The sequence below is a fragment of the Phocoena sinus genome, chromosome 11 (assembly GCF_008692025.1).
Source record: "Phocoena sinus isolate mPhoSin1 chromosome 11, mPhoSin1.pri, whole genome shotgun sequence".
Classification (NCBI taxonomy): Eukaryota; Metazoa; Chordata; class Mammalia; order Artiodactyla; family Phocoenidae; genus Phocoena; species Phocoena sinus.
In genome coordinates this window covers 7,018,651-7,040,364 of record NC_045773.1, presented here as the reverse complement: position 1 = coordinate 7,040,364, position 21,714 = coordinate 7,018,651, and the positions used below count along the sequence as shown (strand labels likewise).

Here is a 21,714-nt window from a genome sequence, read left to right as displayed (position 1 = left end):
GTGGAGACACCTGGACCCTTGATGGCCTTGTTGAGTTGCTGGAGATTGGCTAACCCAGGGTGCCACCCTGCCCCAGGACCACCAAACCCCTAGCTAACACACTTCCTTGTTAAGCCATCTTGAGCTGGGGTGTTCTGTTACCTGTGGCCACAAGTATCTTCAGAAAGTTCTCCCTGAACGAATGACCTAGGCGAGTGGCCACAGGCTGAGAGCCCTCAAGCATGCCCTCCTAAACTATGCCACCCACACAAGTTCCTTTCTACCCCACAATAACAGACAAAGATTCTGGATGCTTTTTAAAAAAAACCACACCAGTCACTTTATTCTTAAGTTGGTACTTTACAAAACCACAAGGGAGAAGTCCTTGAGGGTGAAAGGGGTAGGGGAGTGGGAGATGGTGAAGAGAAGGACGAGGACAACCCAGAAATGAAGCCCCCCCATCTTGGGGGACCAAGCAGAGACTGGGCCCCAGGCCAGCCCAGCAGGGCCTCTCGTGTCCTGGCTGTACAGAGCTGGGCCAAAAGACCTCAGGGAAGGGTCACAGCTTCTAGAGACTGTCGCCGTTAGACAGGCAGCCACAGGCTGAGGCTTCTGGCAGCCCAAAGAAGGAAGTGGGCCTCCCCCTCCCAAGCCGGGGGGAGGCCGCCTGAGGCAGGGGTGAGAGCTACCCGTCCAGCAGCTTTAGGATGCTCTCACGCTCCTTCAGAGTCTTCCAGGCCTGGTCCTTCTCCTTCTTGGTGGGCGTCCGCTTCTTCTGCCGGGCAGCCATGATCTTGCGGAAGGCGTCCATGACCTCATTGTCTGCCATGCGGACCCGCTGCCTCAGCTCCTGCCGACTCACCTCCTCCTTTGCCAGCCTGTGGGGACCAGCCGGCCAGGTGCCATGGGAAGCCCACCAGAGTAGAGCTCCTCCCTGTTCCAGACTGAGCCCACCCCACTACCCAGGGCTGCCACTCCTGTGGACCATTTCATACCAAATAGCAAAGTTATTGAGCCACGCTTACATGGTGCCCTGTGCCAAGTACTACCTCTTCAAAAATATCAGCTCAGTTAATCCTAACAACCTTGTGAGGTAGGTACTATTATTCCTGTGTTACCAGTGAGGAAACTGAGGCTCAAGGAGAATAAGAAATGCCCCAAGATCCCACAACTAGTGAGGAGGAGATCCAAATCAAGGCAGGCTTCCTCCAAACAATATTCTTTAAAAGGTGTTCTGGGGGCTTCCCTGGTGGCGCAGTGGTTAAGAATCCACCTGCCAATGCAGGGGACACGGGTTCGAGCCCTGGTCCGGGAAGATCCCACATGCCGTGGAGCAACTAAGCCCGTGCACCACAACTACTGAGCCTGCACTCTAGAGCCCGTGCTCTGCAATAAGAGAAGCCACCGCAATGAAGAGTAGACCCAGCTCTCTGCAACTAGAGAAAGCCCATATGCAGCAACGAAGACCCAATGCAGCCAAAAATAAATAAATGAAATAAATAAATTTAAAAAAAAAAAAGTGTTCTGGTGCCAGCAGAAGACCTGCTTTTACTTCAGCAACCAAATTCCAGAGCAACCTAAGGGTCTAGACAGCCTGAGGTCTACAGGAGGTGAGTGAGATACCAAACTGACCCCTTCGAATGGAACCTGACCTATAAATTCAATTCATGGTGGAGCTGGAAGGTCACTTAGAGATCTATCTAGTCCAACCTGTTTTCAGAAGGGGAAGCTGCTGCTCAGGGCAGGGGATGCCTTGCTTAAGGCCCTGCAGCTACCCATGCAGGGCTGAGGGCTGCACGCTGGCCTTCTGATAGCCAAGCTAGTTCCTTCACTGCCCATTACTTCTGTAGCTGCACATCCCCACTTCTCTCTCTCTCTCCCATCCCCCTCCCTTCCTCAGTACTCTTTCATCTGTATTTTCCTCTTCTAGCCCTTGGAACTAGAAAGAGGCTCTGGATTCAGTCTTGGGCTCCAGTCACAGCTTAGCTGTTTATTGGCTGTGTGACCTTCAGCAGAGCACTCATTTCACTGGGCCTTTATTTCCTTATTTGGTAAACAGGGAACACTACCACCTACTCCCTGGACTATAGCAGAGATTAAGTAAGAGGGTGTACATAAAGCCCCTGGTACACAGTAGGCACTCAGTATACCCTCATCCTTAAATACCCTAGCAGCTTGCCAGCAACTTCTTCTCCTTCTAATGATGCACGTCTTTACCAGCCACTCACGTGGTGACTGCAAGCCCTTTGCCCTGCCTCTCTTCCTAACCCAGCACAACGTCTAAGAGACAGGCAGAGGTGGCCAAATGAACGAGCGTGCCCTGCTCTGCTGGGGCTCTGTGAGGCGGAGACACAGCACCTGCCTACGAGGAGCAAGGGGACTTAGTTGGGCTGCTTCTCTATCTTCCCAAGAAAAGGGTAGCCACTACCATGATCTCCCTACAGATACCACCTGCACCCTTGTTGTGAGGAGTGCAGGGCAAGATGGATGGGAATGAATAGAAAATGAATGACATCGCATGAAAACACTGGTCAGTTCCTGGTGAGGGGCTGGTAGTAATCACAGATGCTCAAGAAAATGTTAACAGTTGATAAACTGAGGTGGAGAGTATACTGGTGTTTACTGTACTACTCCGTCAGAGTTTCTGTGTGTATGAAATTTTTCACAATAAAACTCTGGGGGAAAAAGAAAGTTAAGCATGGAAAGACTTAAAAATAAACCACACAACAATGCGAATACAGTTAACACCACTGAACCGTACACTTGAAAATGGTTTAGAGGGTAAATTTTGTGTTATTTGTTGTTACCACAATTAGAAGTGAATAAACAAGTCACAGATGCCTGAGCTCTGGTCTGTGGAATGAGAATCTGTTTGAGAGAAAACCAGTGGGGTGCTGCCCGGCACTGACATTTTTTTCAAAGCCCTCCGGGTGATTTAGAGGCCCTGCTGGGTTTGGAAAGCCTGTCGTAAAGCTCCCGGAAGGTCACCAGCATGGGCAAGGCCTCGCTGGCCACGCCCTGGCCCGGGTATCCTGTCCACACTCACCTCAGCAGGTCGTGCTTCTTGGTGCGGTTGTGGGCACTGAGCGCTTTCAGCTCGGCCTGCCGTTTGCGCAGCTCCGCCAGAACTTCGTCCTCCGAGTCCTCTGCAGGGCGGTCCTCAGATTCCAGCAGGCCCTGGGCGATCAGCTCCTCCTTGATGCGGCTCTCCAGGGACTTGGTATGCGGCACACTGCAGGCAAAGGCAGTGCTCAGCTCAAGGGCCAGCCTGCAAGGGGGACCGCTCTGAGGTGCCCAAGGTTAGTGAACACCTTCCTTTCTCTTTGGGCACCGCCTCTCTATCTATCTACACATAAAAATATAGAGACAGACACATCTGGTCTTGTTGTAAACACGCAACATATATCGATATGCTATGTAATATAAAATACAGAAAAACCTACAATGCTAATGACCCAAAGAGAATAACTATTTTGTTATCTGTTACTATTATACATATTACCATCTTCTTACCACGTTACGTTATATACATAAAAATACGTATTTTATGTTCTTATATAAATACTATACGTATTCCAGATTTTGTTACATATTATTCCCACTTCTTTAGTGTATTATTTTAGCTTTTCCCCACCATGTACCAACATTTAAATATATCTTAAGTAAAAATAGGATCATATTGTCTGTATTGTGCTACAACTGACAGTTTCCACTTATCACTCTATTGTTTACATCTTTGCGTGTCAGTTAACTATATTTCTCTAGTATGATTAATAGTTGCAAGTTATTTCATCATATGGAGTTATGACAACTTAGCCAACCAGTCTCCTCCAGGTGGACATTTAGGTTGTTTACAGTAAGGACAGGGCCATGATGAAAACCCTGTACTAAGCCTGTGCATGTGGAAATCCTGGCCCAGCACGCACATCTGACTTCTATTGGTCTTTATCAAAATGTCCTCAGTCTCTCTATTAATGAAGACCACACATGCTGGGATGGACAAAAGTCAACAGAAGCAGAGGCCAGACTGTGAGGCGTGGACAGGATGTCACTCACCTGAAGGGTTTGTTCTGATTGCGGGGAGAGGTGCTTGCCCCGTCAGCCCCTGATTCTTTTCCAGACATGTCCGGAATAGGAGAGTCCTCCATGGGGGAAATAATATTTTCCTAGAAGAGCACAGAAATGGATGGAGGGAGAAAGAGCTATAGTATTACCATTTTCCTGCCCCGCTCTGACCTACACGGACAGTCTTCACATACCAGAAATATCTTTTTATTTTTCTCATCCCACCCGCTGTGGGAAGTCTTCCCAAACCGACTCTAAAAAACTTTGATCATTTTAAAAATTCTTTATTTTGTATTGATACCAAAAGAAGGGAGCACAGAAGAGTGACGGTAACACTCAACAATGGTAGTGAGAAGAGCTAAGGCATATTAACCGTTTGCAATGCACCAGGCGCTGTGCTAAGCATGCTGCGGCAGAGACTGCCAGCGGTCCAAAAGCCATTCTTGCCTTTCCTCCACAGTAGCTGGGCTTATGGCTGCCCAGATACACCACACTTCCCAGCCTCCCCTGCAGTCAGGGGTGGTCATCTGACAAACTCTCTCCAGTGGAAAGTGATTAGAAGAGATAAGAGCCACAGCTGGCCATGGCCTTCACACACTCCTCTTTGCTCTTTTTCTGTGGGCTTGGAGTGGCAATCACACTTGGAGTGACCTTGTGCAGAGTGCATGTTTAAGGCAGCAAAGCCAGCATACGTGGGGTCCCTGTCTGATGGTGTGGAACGGAGATGTCCCCCTACCCCCACCTCAGCCAACCTGGAATGTGTGCTCAGAAAGACGTGGGAGAGAAAGACGCTATCGTGTTTGAGACAGCCAGGAAACTGAGGCTCAAGAGGTGAAGAGATATGCCTAAGGGCAGCCAGCAGGCATAAAGAAAGGGACTCTGAACCTGGGGTTTGAGTTCTGCTTCTATGTATTAGCTGTGTGACCTCAGGCAAACAGTTCCCTTTTTTGAGCCTCGACCTTGTTGGGTGTAACATGGGGTTAACCACTGTCTTTGCCTCTAACGAGAGGATGTGTAGAAAGCCCCTTGCACGGGGCCTTTAGCCAACGCTCAGCAAAAGTAACTGTGGAGTAGCGGCTACCTTGGGGGCAGGTTAAAAACTGGGAGGGGCATGAGAGGGCCTTCAAGAATACTGATGATGTTTTCTTTCGTGGTCCTGGGGCTATAAGTGTGCTCATTTGTGAAAACTGATCAGGCTGTACATTTATGACCTATGTACCTTTCTAAATGTATAATGTACTTCAATAAACAATAAAAAATTAAACATTGAAACAGACTGAATACAGTTCTTGTTTTGGGTTGGGGTGCTCACCTCCACCAAGGCCTGCAGGAGTCGCTGCGTCAGGGCACCAAAGGGGCACCCGTCTTCCGGCTGCTCGTGCTGGGCCTCAGACTTCTTCAGCAGGGCATCCACATCTGAATCGGGTAGAGAAGGGGTGGACATGTGTGCTGAAGCGCTAGGAACTCAAGTCCTGGCCTGGGGTGGGCAGGGAGGTGAGGGGCCTACCTTTCGTGTCCAGTTCAGTCAGTGGCCCCATGAGGCTTTTCTTCTTGTCAGCCACGGCTGCTGCCCGGGCCCCGTCCTTCTGCTCCTCCAGCAGGTCCTCCTGTGCCCAGCGCTGGGAGTAGTGCTTCCCCAGGGGCGGGATCTGTGGGAGACATCCCATCCAGTCCCAAAGCAGTAAATACAGGCCAGTCGTGCCTGGGGTGTCAGGGGCTCTCTGCGCGCTTGGGACTGCCAACAGGCTCTTCGTTCACCCCTCATTGCTCCATTTACCTGTCTTCCCAAGTACCTAGCCCAGGGCCAAGGCCTGAGCCTGGTACAGGTGAGAAGAGATAAAGGAGATAAAATCTCTACACTCACAGTCTAGTAAGGAAGCCAGGTACGTACGGAACTGAAACACACAGACGGCAATACAGAACAATTTCCAAGATGTAAGGTGCAGAATGGTGCGTGTACATGGACCTTTTCCGTTGACAGCTGTTATCTCTAGAGAGAACTATAGATCCTAGGGTCAGAAGCGAGAGGAAAATATCTTTCGCATTGCCTGAACTTGTTACTTGCCTGTATGGATACCTTTTCAGATAAATTTTTTAAAAATTCAGACAAGTGAAGTGACAGAGGTAGGTCAAGGTGCTGTGGCGCACACAAGACCGACCAACCTTCTGCTGGGGAATCTGCAAAGCCATCTTGGTGGCGGTAACATGCGATCAGGGGCTCGAAGGGTGTTAGTTTGCCAAGGGGAGAAGGGCATGTGCAGAGGCCCAGAGACCAGCAAGGACCCTGGAGTGAGGGCAAGGTGCTTGGGGGGGCTGATAAATACAGCAGTGGAGAGGGAGGGTGGCCAAGGAAACTGGAGAGGGGCACTGGGGCTGTGCCACCAAGGGCTGAGATGCTTGGACTCGATTCTGTAGGTAACGGGAGCCAGGGGAGGCCATGTCATGAGCACATCCGAACATGACAGCTGAGCTATGGGAGAATTTCCCACCAACACTTTTCTGTATTTTTCTACATTTTCTTTAATGGAACCTTTTTTTATTTTCATCATAAAAAAAATAAATTTTTATATATTAAAAAAAAGAGAATCCCCCTAGAGCAGCAGTCCCCAAGCTTTTTGCACCAGGAACCGGTTTCGTGGAAGACAGTTTTTCCATGGACCAGGGTGGGGGCCGGGGGGGGTGGCTCAGGCGGTGACGTCAGCAATGGGGGAGCGGCAGATGAAGCTTCGCTCGCCCACTGCTCACCTCCTGCTGTGCGGCCCAGGTTCCTAACTGGCTGCAGCCCACTACTGGTCCACGGCCCCGGGGTTGGGGACCCTGCTCTAGAGGGAAGAAGGTGTTAAGAGGCTGTTAAGGTAAAAGCTGATGAAGGCTTGAGCCAAAGCAGAGGGGATGGCGATGAGAGAAAAAGGGAGGATCTCAGTGAAGAAGATGCCCTTAGGACGTGGTGACCATTTGGATGGGGTAGAAGGGAGGAAGCTGAGAGTTAGAACTTGGGTGTCTGGGTGGGTTAATGGAACAGACGGGAGGCTAGGCAGGGCAGGGAAGGAAGATGATGTACAGCACTGCGATCTCTGATTCCGAGGCACCTCTGGAGCCTTCTTGTTCTCCATCACGTCTATCTAGGCCTGGGGTCTCTACCTTGTAATGTTCAGCCTCATCTTCTGGGGGTTTCAGTAGCTCCTCTAGCGTGCGCACCTCCTCACTGGTGATATCGGCACAGTAGGGCTCCACCGAAGCCCAGAATCTGCAGAGAGAAGCAAAGCCTGATGGGGTGCCCCCTGCCCCACCAGCCTAACCCCCGGGCCCTTCCACAGCCTCCAATACCCAAATCCCAAGGCCCTTATGTCCCCTGGCCCAGAACCTGTTGGGGGCGTCATTCTTGGGGATACGTGGCACATCAATTGGGTCATCAGTGAATTCATATTCCTGGATCTTGGGCTGAAGGTTTTTGGATTTGGGTCGCCCAGGGCCAGGGCCCGGCCCATGTCCCGCCTTCCCTTCCAGTTTCTGCTTCTTGGGCTTCCCATGTTTGGGGGGAGCACCAAGCTCATGGTCTCGACCCAGCTTCAGGAACCGTCGGTCACCTTTCTTATCCTGCCAGTCGGTGAGGATCTGAAATTCACAGAGACTGTCACTGAGGGGGAGAAGGGAAGACACAGGATAACTCTGTCTCCCGGTGAAAAATAAGGATCTAGAGCTCAAGAAGGCGCTGTCTCTCCCCCTCCCCTTTTTATCTAGCAAATGCCTACTCATCCTGCAAAACTCAGCTCCTTTTCTGTGCCCATCTCACAGGATTTTATTCATATATTTCTCATCATTCCATTCACTTGTTTGTCTGTATTGATTCACCTTTGTAGCACCCAAGCTGGTCACACAGCATTCGGCAGTTCAAACAAGTAGATCACATCTCAGTGCACATTAGCTCTAGGAAAATACGCTGGTGGTAACTTTCTGGTGGAAGCAAGCATGCCTCCCAGCAAACCTTCACTTCAAATGTCACCACAACTGGGAAGCCTTTTCTGAATCAGTTATCCAGCTTCTTAGATGCTAAAATACAACTGATTGTGCCACAGCCCTGCTCAAAAAGCTTCAGTGGATTCCCAGGGACCACAAATTAATTTTATTCATCTTCTGAAGTCCAGTTAAAATGGCATCTTCTTCCTCTATGAGTATCTGGTACTTCGTACCTCCACTGTAGGCCCAATCGTGTTGTTTGATCATAACTAGAATAAACAGAATACTTTGTCTCTTCAAGAAGATTATAAGCTATTGGAGACCAGGAAGTTCATCTTAACCATCTCTGGTCCCCAGGATCTGGCATAGCACCTGGCACCCAGGGCTCAGAGAATATTTATGCCATAAAGAGAAATGAGAGTCATACGAGTAAATAATGTTTGACATGCTTATTTAGTGTGAGACGTTGGGCTGAGCCTTTGCAAAAAGTCTTTTTAATTCTCACAAAAGCTCTGAGGTAGCTCCTATTATCCAGCCCACTTGGCAGATGGAGAACTGATCCTCAGAGGCAGGAGGTAACTTTTGCAAGCGCTGGAATTTAGCACTGGCAATAGCAACGCTAGCAAGCGCTTAGGTCAGGATTCAAATCCAGGCCTCCCCATTCCAGTTCCCCCAGTACTCCTAACCACAACAGCACGTCTCCTGGTACTTGTCTGACCTCCCCTTCCCTTTAGTTGGCAAACTCCCCAAAGGCCAGAACTGTCCTAATTACCTCTCTCTAGTGACTAGCACAGGACCCAGAACATTGTGGGGAGTGAGGGTCACTAGTTGCTTAGTGAATCAGAAATCTCGCAGTGTGTGAGGATCATGCACATCCTTGCATATTTTCCATGTCACGCAAGCCCAGTCTGGGTCTCTCTCTCCCCACTAAGATCCTGTAACCCAGGCCTCAGCAGATGAGGCTAACCCATAACTTGTCACAGTCCATCCCTGGTGATGTACCCTCTGTGGGGTATCACCTGGGTTTCGGCCTCAAGCACCCGCAAGCGTCGGCTGGCAGAAGAAAGCAGGGTCTCAAGCTCCAGCTGCAGAGTGTCCAGCTCCTCGATACCGATGCCATCATCCTCAGAGCGGGCCAACACTGCTGTGTAGCGGGGACAGACCTTCAGGTGGTCCACAGACTTGAAGTCGTGGAACTGCAAGGGGCAGTCCTTCAGCTCACTCATGGCCCAGGATAGGGGACGCTGTGGAGCTAGAGAGGAAAGGACCACTGATGGGGGGTGGGGGGAAGTGGCACAAGAAAAGCCCAAGGGCTCCTTCCATCCAGGAGAAAGTCAGGCTTCAGTAACCTATTGACAAGGTTGATGGCACAGCTCCTACTCGTAGAGCACCTACTGTGTGCCAAGTGAGGTGCAGACACATTACTGGCTTCTCATTGAATTCCTCACCCAACCCCATGAGCAGGGACCATGCTCATCTCCATTTTACAGATGAGGAAACTGAGACTCTGTAAGTGTGTGTTCATGTCCAAGCTTACCAACAAGCAATTTGAATCCAGATAGTTTTGAGTCTGTGCCCCTAACCGCCATGGTATACTACACTTGTCTTCCTGATGCGCTTCCCTGCAGTTCCACTCTTCCTGAATTCTGCAAAGCCCCAGAGTTCCAAGCATCGCATACTTATTATCTTAATGTTCTTTGTGCCTCCCAGCCTCTCCTTGTCTCACCCCTCCCCACCTATGCCCCTTCTCTTTGCCCCGGATAGTAAAATATGTGGGCTGGTAAGCCAGATATATCTGGATTCAAGTCCAGGCTTGACCAATTTCTATTTATGTAGCCCTGAACATGTTGATGAACTCTCCTGAGTCTCGGTTTTTCCATCCGTAAAATAGGGCAAAAGAAGCCTGAGTCTGTTTCCCCATAATTAGTCTGAATCTGTAAAATGGGGTAACAATAGTACCTACCTCCCAGGGATGTTCTGAGGATTAAGAGATGATGCCCGTCAAGAGCTCAGTTCAGTGCCTGGCACAGAAAAAGTGGGGCTGGTTAATGGCTGGCCCCACCCATGGATCGCCCCCAATGTCCCGCCTTTAGGGTCCCAGTCCTCTAAGAACACCCTACCGCGGCCTCCGCCCCCTCTACCTCCTCCTTGCTGCCTCCCTCGGCCCCGCGGCCACGGGAGGGGGCGGGAGTTCCGGTCGGTGCGAGCAACCGCCCCGGAACTGGCTATGTGCGGTGCCCTGCAGTTGACGCGGGGGCGGAAAGACGCGAGGGCCAGACCCTGTGTCTTTCGGCGGATGGAGGTTTGCGGGCAACAGGCGAGCCCGGTGCAGGTGGGGTGGAGAGGGTATGCCTCGCGCGGACCCTAGGGAACAGCCCGGCGCCGGGGGGCGGGGCTCGGCGGCCGGGTTCTGTGCGGGCGGTTAGTCCCGTCGAGCCCCAAAGGCTGCAGGTAGGAGGGGCCGGAGAAAGGATGGGGCGCAGAACCGGAAGGATCGAAGGCTCCTCCGCCTCGGCCGTGTCCCTAATATGGTGCCCAACCTGAGCCGGGCTGCACCATTGCATGACTATGAGGGAAGAAGGCGGCAAAGACGACAAGACGGCCAGAGTCGCAAGCAAGGGCTCCATGGGTAACGGGAGAAGCTTGAGTAGTGACTTTACAGTTCAGGAGCCTAAAACTACCAAGACAGTCCTAGGGGGAAAACTTCCGAGGGGCCAAATGTTCTTAGCCTCCTCCTCCCCCGCTCGGAGCGTTGATGGTACAGTCCAGACGTCCGGGCGGAGACTGCGGCTGCGCTTCTCGCGAAAGAGAAGGCGGTGCGGGACTGGCCACTTCCGCACTCCGCTTTCCGGCCCAGCCAGCGCCCGCGATGGTGAGAGACGGGCCCCGGGCCCGGGACCCCCGCTGTTCTGTCTCAGGGATCTGGGTCTGGGGGAGATGCGACTTTGCAGCGGAGAGGCCCTGGGCCGAGGGATGCAGGGGGTGTGGGGGCACCCTGAGGCTGGGAGAAAGAGGGCGGGGCGGGGCCGAGGTGAGGAAGGGGCGAGCGGGGGACGCCCTTGTAAGAAGCAGGCCCTGCGGCTGCATAGTGTGGTCTTTGAAGCAGGTGGGGGATACTGAGGCATGGAGGAAGCCGGAAGTGGGCTCTCCTAGGATCGTGGTAGCGCCTCGAAGGCACGTAGTAAGCCTCAGCCCGTAGTAGGGCCACCTCCCCACCCAGAGTAGACCTTCACTAAATACACTCCCCCTGTTCTCTCTTACCCGCTTGACCCCACAGTTCTCTCAGGGAAAGTTCCACACTTGCTTATCCCACTCTTCATGTTGCCCCAGCCTTGCTTCTTTCTCACTGAAGGATCTCTTTTATGCTTCCTCTACGTAGACCCCTTCCTGGTCAGAACTCAACCGTATCAGCCTTACTGTAGAATATAAGCTCTCATACTGCTGACCCCTCTCTTCAGGAAATCCTCTTGATAACTGTGGGTGTTCCTGCAGTTGAGACTTGCTCACTACCTTCCCCTCTTTGCACTGTCCTCTGGTGATACCTATTTAATGTACAGGTTTTCATGACCATGTGATTTATGGTGATTTCCTAAATCTACCTTCCTAGGTTCACCTGGGAAGGTTCTCTTTCAAGGTTCACCTGGATATCTTGAAGACACCTTGAAATTAGACCTCTGGATCAAAACTCATCTTCTCTCCCTAAACTTGCTCACCCTCTTGTGTTACTTATTCCGCCTTTGTGTCCTCTTATGTCAGCTAGAAAGCTGGGATATTCTTTTTTTGTTTTAATTTAGGCCATGCCTCTTGATTTTTTAAACATCAAACTTGTTGAGATATTACACGAGAATGTGTCTGTTCTATTTTTGAAAGGGCAGGCACCACAGGGCTGGCCACCTAAAATGCACCTTTTTCAGATTTGCTGTCTGAATTTTGACAGAGATAATCTTGCTTGTCCTGCATTGCTCCAGGCCAAGCCCTCATTACCCTCCTTAAATAATCTTCTCTGCCTGCTCTCTCACTTCCCTCTCCTCCAGTCCATTCTCCACAGAGTTGCCATGCAACTGTAGTCATGTAACTTCCTCCTCAGAAGGCCCCAGCAGTTCCTTGCCACCTTAAAAGAAGAGCTACATTCAGTAGCCTGGCATTTGAGATTCCCCATGAATCTCTAGGCTACTACTGCAGCCTCATCCATAGAATCTAAACTGCTTCCTGGCAACACTGTACTTACTACTGCTTCTGGAACTCTTACTGCCCTTTTTTGTTATTCTGATCTTGCTTAAGTTATTTTTTCATTCATTCACTTATTCTACAGAAACCGAGTAAGACAGTGTATATGTAAGGTGCTGACTGACTTAGGTGCAGGGTATGTAAATTTGAATAAAATAGACATGGTCTGTTGACCATGGGGCTTACAGTTTAGTGAAGGAGAAAATTACTTTATTAACGATATATAAAGGGTGTGTCACTGTAAATTATAGTAAGTGCAATGAAGAGTGAAGTCAGGAAAGGCCTCTCTGAGGAAGGAGGAGGCCTTCCCTGAATAAGCCAAGATCTAAAGGATGACTTAGGCAAAGAAGGGGGAGAAAAGCCTGCAGATAGATGGTTTGGCATGTGTGAAGGCCTGAGGTGAGAAAAAACTTGGCTAATACGAGGAACTGAAGACAGGCCAGTGTAGCTAGACACCGTTGCCTCTATTGGGAATGTCATTCTACTTTTTATCATTGTAAAGTCCTCCTAATCTTATTTCCATCTTCAAATCAAAACCAATTTCTTTTGCAAATAAAAATTGTAAATTTCTTTTACATTTTACCCATTATATCATAGTTACTTTCTCTGTTTTCCTGACCTAGTCGAGCTGTTTTAAGGGTAGAGAAGGTCTTAATCATCTTTGAATTCCCAGCCTGGCACACTGTAGATTTATACATTTGTTGGCTCAAAAGGTAGATTGAAGACAGTCATTCATCTGTATGCTTCTAGACCAGAGTTTCTCAACTTCAGCAGTATTTGGGGCTGAATAATTCTTTGTTGTGCATTGTAGTGTCTACTCAATACCAGTAACCCCTACCCCACCCCACATTGCGAAAATGAAAAATGTCTTGACATTGCCAGATGTCCCCTGGCAGGCAAAATGGTCCCCTGTTGAGAACCACTGTTCTAAACCTAGAATGAAAGGCACCTTGAAGGCCTACTCTATTGTGTTTACTGTAGTATCTGAGAGTCAGGGACCCTGAGTACTGCCTGGCTCCTGTGTAGCTGGACTAGGGGACCAGTGGGTTTGGTGAGACAGATTCTGATCCTCTGTTGGCCTTTTTCCTACAGACTGCCACTCTCCGTCCCTACCTGAGTGCCGTGCGGGCCACACTGCAGGCTGCCCTCTGCCTGGAGAATTTCTCCTCCCAGGTGGTAGAACGACACAACAAGCCCGAAGTGGAAGTCAGGTAGGGAAGGAAAAGGGGTGGGGTTGATGGGTGCAGCACCCAGAGATGACTGTGTGCCATGAATAACTTCCATCCTGGAGTTGTCAGTACAACTACAGTTCACATTTTTTGTCTTGCTGCCAGATGAACAATGGTTCCCAATTTGAAGTTCAGAGAATAGGGTCAGTGGGTTGGCAGGACAAAACTCAGGGGAGAAGCTGCTCTGGAGTCAAGATTGCTTGACACAAGGTGTGACTTCTCAGCGTAGGGCCATTTGGGAATTATCTCCCATGGAGTTAGTGAGCCCTCTGGCAGTTTAAGGAGTAGACTAAGAATTTAGTTACCTGAGATGCCATCTCTATTCTTTTCTAATTTAAAGATCAAGGATTCCGCCCCCCCACTCCCCCCCCCCCCCCCCCACCACCCCCCCCCCCCCCGCCCAAAGGGAAAAAAAAAAATGGACTCTTCTGTCGTCTACTCCAAATATTCCGTACTTGGGATTATTTTCTCTTATGTAATTTATGTTTTGTAAATAAATTATTCTTTTTCCCCTTTAAAATTTAATCTGGGACATACACAACTGAGATAAGCAGTGTTACCACACTAAATTGATATGATTTGAATTTAAGAAAACTGACAAGATGTTAGGATGTGCCCTGTTACGCTACTTAACATATATGGTTTCCAATAGGCATTTTTAAAGGATAATAGCTCCCAGATAGCACCACCATAGTTAACTGCCAGCTATCATCACAGGGATCCAGGGACATCAGAATGGGAACTGAGCTGAGAGGGATCTTAGGGTTGAACAAGTGAATCCTTCTGGATTGATCATTAAAGGAGGCCAGACTGTTCGATTTTAGCTTGTCCTTATCTCTAAGGCAGGTTCTCTCCTCATTCCCTAAACAGTGTATGGGTTTGCCTACAGTTATGAAAATAAGAGCTGTCATTTTTAAAGCTCCTACAGTGTGCCAGGCACACTGTTAGACACTTGACCCTTTTTGATCTCTCTCAGTCCTCAGCAGTGAAATAGGAATCAGAGTCATTTTACAAATGAGGAAGTTGAGATTCCAACAGGGTAACTTGCCCAAGGAAAGTAACAGAGGAGGCTGGATTTCAAAACGTTTTCGCCCTGACTCCAGAGCCTGTGCTCTTTCTGCTGGAGAACACGCTTGCTGCCCCCATCTTGGAGCACCCCTGCTTGTGAGTCTCCTATTCCTTGGACTCTGTGGTCCCAGATAGTGATTCTAGGATCTGCTGTGGGGTCTCCTTGAGCATTCTGTTTTTTTATAGTACAGAGGCCTCTGTGATTTTGTGTTTTCAGGAGTAGCAAAGAGCTCCTGCTACAGCCTGTGACCATCAGCAGGAATGAGAAGGAAAAAGTTCTGATTGAAGGCTCCATCAACTCTGTCCGGGTCAGCATTGCTGTGAAACAGGTGAGCTCACCACAGATCCCCTGACTCACCGGGAGGCCAGGGGCCCCCATGTGAGAGATCAGCATGCCAGATTCAGGGTGCAAAGAAACCCAGGTTCTATTACTAGGAAATGATTTGCCAAACTCATCAGCTCGGTAGATAAAGAGAGATCAGCCCCATCTTCTAGGCCTTGCTCTGCATTAGAAGGCAGGAAATGTAGCAGCCAAGGCTACAGGCCAGTTTGGTGTCAGGTCACAAAACTTTTCCTAAGGAATGAAGGATAAGTCCAGTTCAGAAAAATAAGCAGTAACAGTATCAATTTGATAGCCATAAACTCTGAAAGGGAGATTTAGGGTAAAAATATGAAGTGTAATTTCTTTTTCTTTTTCTTTTTTTTAAAATAAATTTAGTTTATTTATTTATTTTTCACTCTGCTGGGTCTTCGTTGCCATGCACAGGCCTTCTCTAGTTGCGGCGAGCAGGGGCTACTCTTCCTTGCAGTGTGCGGGCTTCTCATTGTGGTGGTTCCTCTTGTTGCGGAGCACAGGCTCTAGGCACACAGGCTTCAGTAGTTGTGGCGTGTGGGCCCAGTAGTTGTGGCGCACGGACGTAGTAGCTCCGCGGCGTGATCTTCCCAGACTAGGGCTCGAACCCATGTCCCCTGCGTTTGCAGGCGGATTCTTAACCACTGCGCCACCAGAGGAGTCTCAGGAAGTGTAATTTCTTATCTTTCCTCTGTGTTTCACAAATGTCTGACACTCCCACTACCACCATAATTTCTGCCATATTTATCGACTACTTGGACACTTCTTTTTTTTTTTTTTTTTTTTTTTTTTTTTTGACACTTCTTTACTTAATAGATTTCTTTCAATTAACTTATTAACTTATTATTTATTTATTTCTTCTTGGCTATGTTGGGTCTTTGCTGCTGCACGTGGGCCTTGTTTAGTTGCCACAAGTGGGGGCTACTCTTCATTGCAGTATGTGGGCTCTAGGCGCGTGGGCTTCAGTAGTTGTGGCGTGTGGGCTTCAGTAGTTGTGGCACGTGGGCTTAGTAGTTGTGGCTCATGGGCTCTAGAGTGCAGGCTCAGTAGTTGTGGCGCACGGGCTTAGTTCCTCCGTGGCATGTGGGATCTTCCCGGACCAGGGCTCGAACCCGTGTCCCCTGCATTGACAGGCAGATTATTAACCACTGCGCCACCACGGAAGCCCAACTTATTTTCTCCTACTTAAATTTGTTTGAAAAAGAAACTGTGCCACAAATGGAAAAACAATACCACTTGCCAAATTGAGGGCAAGTCTAAAAAACAAGCACGTTGAAAACAGCAAGGTTATTAAGTTCAGACTAGACACTTTTGCCTATAGAAAGCTCTAAGCCAAGGGCCTGCTCTCTTTGTTGAAAGGGGAGATTAACAAGTGTTGGGGGCTGTTAAGGGTGTGTCTGCCCTGTGCAGCAAAATTCTTCCTTCAGAAATGTTGAGAGTTCATCAGGGAGAAACTTTGGGGTTTGTTTGATGTTCATTGTTACTAAAGTGGAGACCACCTAAGGTTATCTCTGATATTCTTCACAGTATGTATCACAGACTAGAAAATGTAGCACTAGTGAAATAAGAAAGGAAAGGGTAGTTTTGAATATAGATGTGGACTCTGGAAAGAACAGATAAAAGGTTTGGGTTTGCCAGGACTTACCTGACGGTCCAGTGGTTAATACTATGCACTTCTACTGCAGGGGGCACAGGTTCTATCCCTGGTCGGGGAACTCTGCATGCCATGCGACGTGGCCAAAAAATTAAAATTAAAAAAAGATGTGGGCTTGCCAGAATTACTTTTCTGGAATGGGTGAAGGCAAGATCATGATAACGTCCCATTAAGTTGGAGGGCCCTAATGTAGTAGACCCTCTTTTCAGTTGGCAACCAGTTACCCCACGATTCAGAGTTCAGGTGGTGGTGTTCCGATACCCAACCCCACTACCTCCAGCGAACCTGGGAGAAATTGCAGTCAGAAGACCAGGCTCCAGATTTCTGTTGGCCTAGAGTGTCAGCTTTAGGGAAACACATTTCTCCTTTGCTCTCACCAGGCTGATGAGATCGAGAAGATTTTATGTCACAAGTTCATGCGCTTCATGATGATGAGAGCAGAGAACTTCTTTATCCTCCGAAGGAAACCAGTGGAGGTGAGACTGTGTGATCCATATGTTTGTAATACCCAGAATTCCACTGCCGCATCAACTGTTACTGGCCTGGGATTGTTTCTAGAACTGGGATTGCTGCTCCCCTAGCTGTAGGGCACCCACAGCCTTAGTTGAGAGTTGGCCTTCATTTCGGCTGTTGTGGGAATAAGGGGAATCAGCTTCGGAGGCTGGGTCTACCTCAACCATGGAAAAGGCAAAAAAATGAGATGCATTGTGCAGCTTCCCAGAGCCTATAGTCTAGCGGCAGAAAGGGCATGATGAATCAGAAATCTAAACTCTGCCACCAACTGAATCATAGTCTCAAGGCTACAGTTGACATTGGGTCACTGTTGTCTGACTTTGTACCTGAGTCCTCTCTACAGACTCCCTGCCAGATCGACTCTCTGCCAGTGACTAAGCAACTACCACAGAGAGCAGCAAACACCATCGTCAGACGCATTAGACATGTTGGCCAAGCTCGTCCTCATCCTGAGCTAAAATTTCTCCTGGTCCTAGATCTAACCTCCAGGGCCACCCAGAATAAATAAAATTGCCCTTCTACACACAGCCCATCTGATAGTTAAAGACCTCAGTCCCATCCTTCTCCCACAGCATCTTCGCTTCTCTCTGGACTAGATGTTCCTTTTGTTTGATGAGATTCTTCTTTGACAAGATTTCCAGTCCCTTCACTCTCCCTTGACTCATTCTGAATGCAACTGTCTGTGCCACAGATAGTCTGCCAGAGATGTCTGATAGACACAAAATTCTCAACTGGGTTTAGTTGATCCAGCTGTTGGTTCATTGGATCCAACATACACACCCCACCAAAGCAGGTGGGCTGCTGCCTGAAGGGCATGTAGCTTGGGATAGGGTCACAAGCAGCTGGAAGCATGTGGCTAAGTGGACGTAGAGGGCATGGCCAGCTCAGCGCCCCCAGGATGCTGATTCTCTCCTGTTTCTTCTCTCCCTTCTCCCCACTGTCTTCCTTCCCTAGGGGTATGACATCAGTTTTCTGATCACCAACTTCCACACAGAGCAGATGTATAAACACAAGTTGGTGGACTTTGTGATCCACTTCATGGAAGAAATCGACAAGGAGATCAGTGAGATGAAGCTGTCGGTCAATGCCCGTGCGCGCATTGTGGCCGAGGAGTTCCTCAAGAATGTAAGTGTAGGGGCCTTCCTGGTTTGTTTCCAGAAGTAGAAAGACCTATGGGTCGTGCTGAGAATTTAGCATCTGGTGGGAAAGTGGTGCCAACTGAGGGTGAATATTTCCTGAGGCCTCTAGGAACTCTGGTGGGCTGCAGGTCAGCCCGATTCCTTGGGGCGGGAGGGCCCGTGCTTCATGTTGGAGAGCTGCAGGGCATTTTTCATCTCCGGGGGCCTGGGGGATGCCTCTCTTAGTCGCTCATTTCTACATCTCAAAGTGTACACAGTCCTTCCCTGTATCTAGTTCAATCCCCGAGTGAGGCAAGTTAAATCCACATGTGAATTTTCTAGGAGTATAGGGCAGTTAATCAGAGTATAATTCCACTTTTCAAACAGACTGGAATAGTTTCCTTTAGCATCTGCTTCTCAGGCTTAAAGTCATGATTTCTTCAGCCTGTTTTCCATCATTTTCACGGCTTAAGTCTTACAGATCCCTCTTTAGTTGTTTGTGCCTTCGTGACGGAAAGGACTACAGCCCTTTGAGGAGGACGAATTGTTTACACTGATGAAGTTGTTCTTTTTTAGTCATTCACGACGTGCCTTCTTTTTTTTTTTTTCTTTTTCCAAACAGTCCTTGGTTTATTGTTATGTTCCCCTCAGAGTCGACTATGATCCCTAGATGGTAGAATTAGTGTTTACTCCTACCAGTGCATACAGATCCAGCCCAGGAGGAGCTCAGATTCCTGAAAATGGATATTACACCCGCTTCCCCTGGGCTTTAATTATACTGAGGACAGCCAGTGTACAAAGTAGCAACCAGGGGAACACGCTTGTTCAGGTCACACAGGCCGTGGAGTCAGGCCACCTATGTGTGAGTCCGGCTCCACTGCTTCCTTGGGCATGTTACAGAACCTCTCGACTAAGCCTCAGTTTCCTCGGCTGTGAAGTGAGACTGTTAATTAATATGTACCTTTCAGTGTGGTTGAGCATTAATGAAGAAATGTGTATGAAGCATATCACCTGTGCATAGTAAGCTTTCCCTGTATTGTAGCACAAGGTTATATGACCAGGGCACTGCGAGGCCTCTAAACTCAACTGAAGAAAAATAGTCCTTGTCCCAATTTAGTATTTGGGTCATTCATTCAACAGTCATTTAGTTGTTACAGTAATTACATTTCTGTGGTAATACAGCTAAAAATGTACATTCAAGTATCTCATTTAATACCTAAAACAATCTTTGAATCAGGTGGCATCCCCATTTCATAGATGAGTTATCTGGGCTCTGGAAGTTAAGTCATATGTCAGCCAGTAAGTGAAGGAACCAGGAATTGGAGTTTTCAGACTCAAGATCTAAGATAGTATAATGGCATCAGGTGCATGTAAGGGTCGGGCCGGTAATGTACATGAGTGAGGCGGGCCATGTGGGGATCTGGTGAGCACATGCCTCACCTGAAGAGGATCACCACCGCACAGCTCTGGCCCTCCGTGGCTTCATCAGAAGAATCTCAAAATCTGGATCTTTGTGCAGTGTACTATATTTTCAAGGTTGGCTAATTCATATTCATATCGACTAATTCATATTCTTTTAAACCGTGGGCCAAACAGTGCTCATCTTTGGGCTGAGTTCAGCTCGTGGGCCATTGGTCCACAACCTCTGGTCTATAAAATGTCCAGGGCTGTTCTAGGCACCATGGGAGTTATTTGAGGTTAGAAAGCATTTCAAGGGCCTGTCTTACTGGGAGGACCACCCAGAGCTTGACACAGAGTACCAGATCCTGGGTCCCTCTCTGAATCCCCAAGCATTTGCATGTGAGCCCCCATTTCTAAAGAAGGCAACCTCAGTTCAGTAAGCAAGGCACAGTGACAGGGCTTTTTGGCAGCCCTTGTGGCATGACCAAGGGGAGCTGTGGAAAAACCCATGTCACCCTTAAATTTTCTGCCTTGTCCAGTGCTAGGTTTTAGGGCCAGTGCCCCAAAGGTCACTGCTGAATGCTGGCTAAATTAGAGTGTGCCCACAGGGTGTCCTGAGACCGAACCCTGCCCTGCAGAGAGCTGAGTACAGCTGCAGCTCTCAAATCAGCCCACCTCCCCAGAGCAGGCCTGCGAGGATACAGTAATAACCATCATTCACCGCCTCTTGGTTCTCTTGACAGTTTTAAAGCATCTGGCTGGATCTCGTGGCCTTCCCCCTCAGACTCCCCCGTGTCTCTGCGAAGGCGTCCTGGAGTTACTCCCCAGAGCAGCGGTGGCGACGGCGGCAGCAGCAGCGGAGGGGAGCTGGGTGTCGGGGTGGGCATTAGATGTGGGGGGGGGGGGTGTGCTTGCTAGCTGGGCAGCAAAGCAGCAGTGGACCTGCCCCAAGGCCACATGTGCCTGGTCAGGCTGGCTTCTGATGTTCAGTCCCCTGGGCCGGGACAGATTTTTTTTAACGTCTTGAAACTTAAAACTCTGTGCTTGTAGGAGACTGTAACCTTTTTGTCTTTTTTTTTTTTTTTTTTAAACAAACAACCTCCACCTCCAGTGGCTGTGACTGGTCCCAGTGATTGTACCTTATTGGTCGCTGTGGGTCTGGGCGGGCCTGGAGCCAGAAGGCGACTACTGTTCCTCCCTGGAGCCACCACAGGTGGGGAGGGAGGGAGGTTTCAGACTCCAGGTCCTCTCCCTCGTTCTCTTATTTCCTTGGGCCAGTAGAAGCGGTGGAGACCCTCTGCCAGCTTCCTGAGCTCTGCCTGAAGATGGCCACCCAGCACTGGTTGGGGACAAGGGCTGAACTGGTGGCCACCAGCCACGCCTAGGAGCTGGGGCCTGAAATAGGCAACCTCTGGCCACAGGGGCCTCTTCGTGCCCTCCCAGCTGAGAGGGGCCGCTGTTTCGCCTTGTCTTTCAGTGCAGTGCCTGTGCTAGAGGTGGAGAGGTGAGTCCTCCAGAGCTTCCCGGCTGGGGCCTCCTGCCTGCTCTGGCTCCTCTGCTCCCACGCTCGCTGTACCTTTTCTTATTCGGGTGGATCCTCCCTCCCCTAATTAAAGTCTCTTTTTGCCCCTCTGGGGGTGCATGAGGTCTGTGCTCTCTGTGTATACCTGAAAAGCTGGGAGGTGAGGCTTTTTCTTCCCTAAAACCATCTGGCTGGCACTTGGGCCTGGGGGTCCCCACCAGAGACAGTTTCGCGATTGGCCCCTGGCGTTAGTCTTGCCCAGGGCCCTAACCCAAGAGACCTGTATTGCAGTCCAGGCTCCACCCATTTCTGAAACTGCTCTCTCTGCCTATATAGAGCTTTGGTCCTTTTCATGTAATGAGCTCATTTGGGCTAGAAGGTAACCTCAGAGAAATAATGATCCCATTTCATGGCTAAGGAAACTGAGGTTCTATGAGATGCAGCAGTCTGCCCCGAAATTCCCAGCTAGTGAGCAAGAGGGTAGAGTTCACATCCAAGATTTCTGCCTTTACCTGTGCTGACAGTAATCGCTAGCCACGTGTGTCTAATTGTTACAGTTAAAAAAGTTAAAAATCTACTGTCTCAGTCCTACCAGTGCTCAATAGCTACAAGTTGCTGATGCCTGCCGT

At 49.3% G+C, this 21,714-nt stretch overlaps 2 protein-coding genes across 7 annotated transcripts; one reads left to right on the top strand and one right to left on the bottom strand.

The window, feature by feature from the left end:
* Positions 1-290: 290 nt before the first annotated feature.
* TADA3 (transcriptional adaptor 3) lies at positions 291-10,474 on the bottom strand. 6 transcript variants are annotated; one of them, XM_032647403.1, is made up of 10 exons: positions 10,365-10,474; positions 9,965-10,022; positions 9,021-9,253; positions 7,409-7,659; positions 7,186-7,291; positions 5,552-5,693; positions 5,357-5,460; positions 4,036-4,145; positions 3,026-3,211; positions 291-857 (listed from the first exon to the last, which is right to left on the bottom strand). In XM_032647403.1, the coding sequence occupies exons 3-10, from the start codon at positions 9,225-9,227 to the stop codon at positions 665-667; spliced, it is 1,299 nt and encodes a 432-aa protein (XP_032503294.1). In that variant the 5' UTR covers positions 9,228-9,253; positions 9,965-10,022; positions 10,365-10,474; the 3' UTR covers positions 291-664. The 6 variants fall into 6 exon arrangements, with proteins under 6 accessions (XP_032503294.1, XP_032503293.1, XP_032503292.1 ...); XM_032647402.1 differs by having other exon boundaries at positions 10,143-10,469; XM_032647401.1 differs by having other exon boundaries at positions 3,026-3,247; positions 10,365-10,459.
* On the top strand, positions 10,230-21,209 carry ARPC4 (actin related protein 2/3 complex subunit 4). Its single transcript, XM_032647413.1, has 6 exons — positions 10,230-10,873; positions 13,321-13,439; positions 14,743-14,854; positions 16,912-17,007; positions 17,999-18,169; positions 20,307-21,209. Exons 1-6 carry the CDS (start codon positions 10,757-10,759, stop codon positions 20,310-20,312), a joined length of 621 nt encoding a protein of 206 aa, XP_032503304.1. The 5' UTR covers positions 10,230-10,756; the 3' UTR covers positions 20,313-21,209.
* The last annotated feature ends 505 nt before the right edge of the window (positions 21,210-21,714 follow it).

Coding starts and splice junctions, on each gene's coding strand:
- TADA3 (XM_032647401.1), bottom strand. CDS start 9,227: ATGAGTGAGCTGAAGGACTGCCCCTTGCAGTTCCACGACTTCAAGTCT. Junction 5,694..7,185: donor ATGAGGCTGAACATTACAAG/GTAGAGACCCCA, acceptor TGTCTCCCACAG/ATCCCGCCCCTGGGGAAGCA. Junction 5,461..5,551: donor GACTGAACTGGACACGAAAG/GTAGGCCCCTCA, acceptor TACCCGATTCAG/ATGTGGATGCCCTGCTGAAG.
- ARPC4 (XM_032647413.1), top strand. CDS start 10,757: ATGGTACAGTCCAGACGTCCGGGCGGAGACTGCGGCTGCGCTTCTCGC. Junction 10,874..13,320: donor CCCAGCCAGCGCCCGCGATG/GTGAGAGACGGG, acceptor TTTTTCCTACAG/ACTGCCACTCTCCGTCCCTA. Junction 17,008..17,998: donor TCCGAAGGAAACCAGTGGAG/GTGAGACTGTGT, acceptor TTCCTTCCCTAG/GGGTATGACATCAGTTTTCT.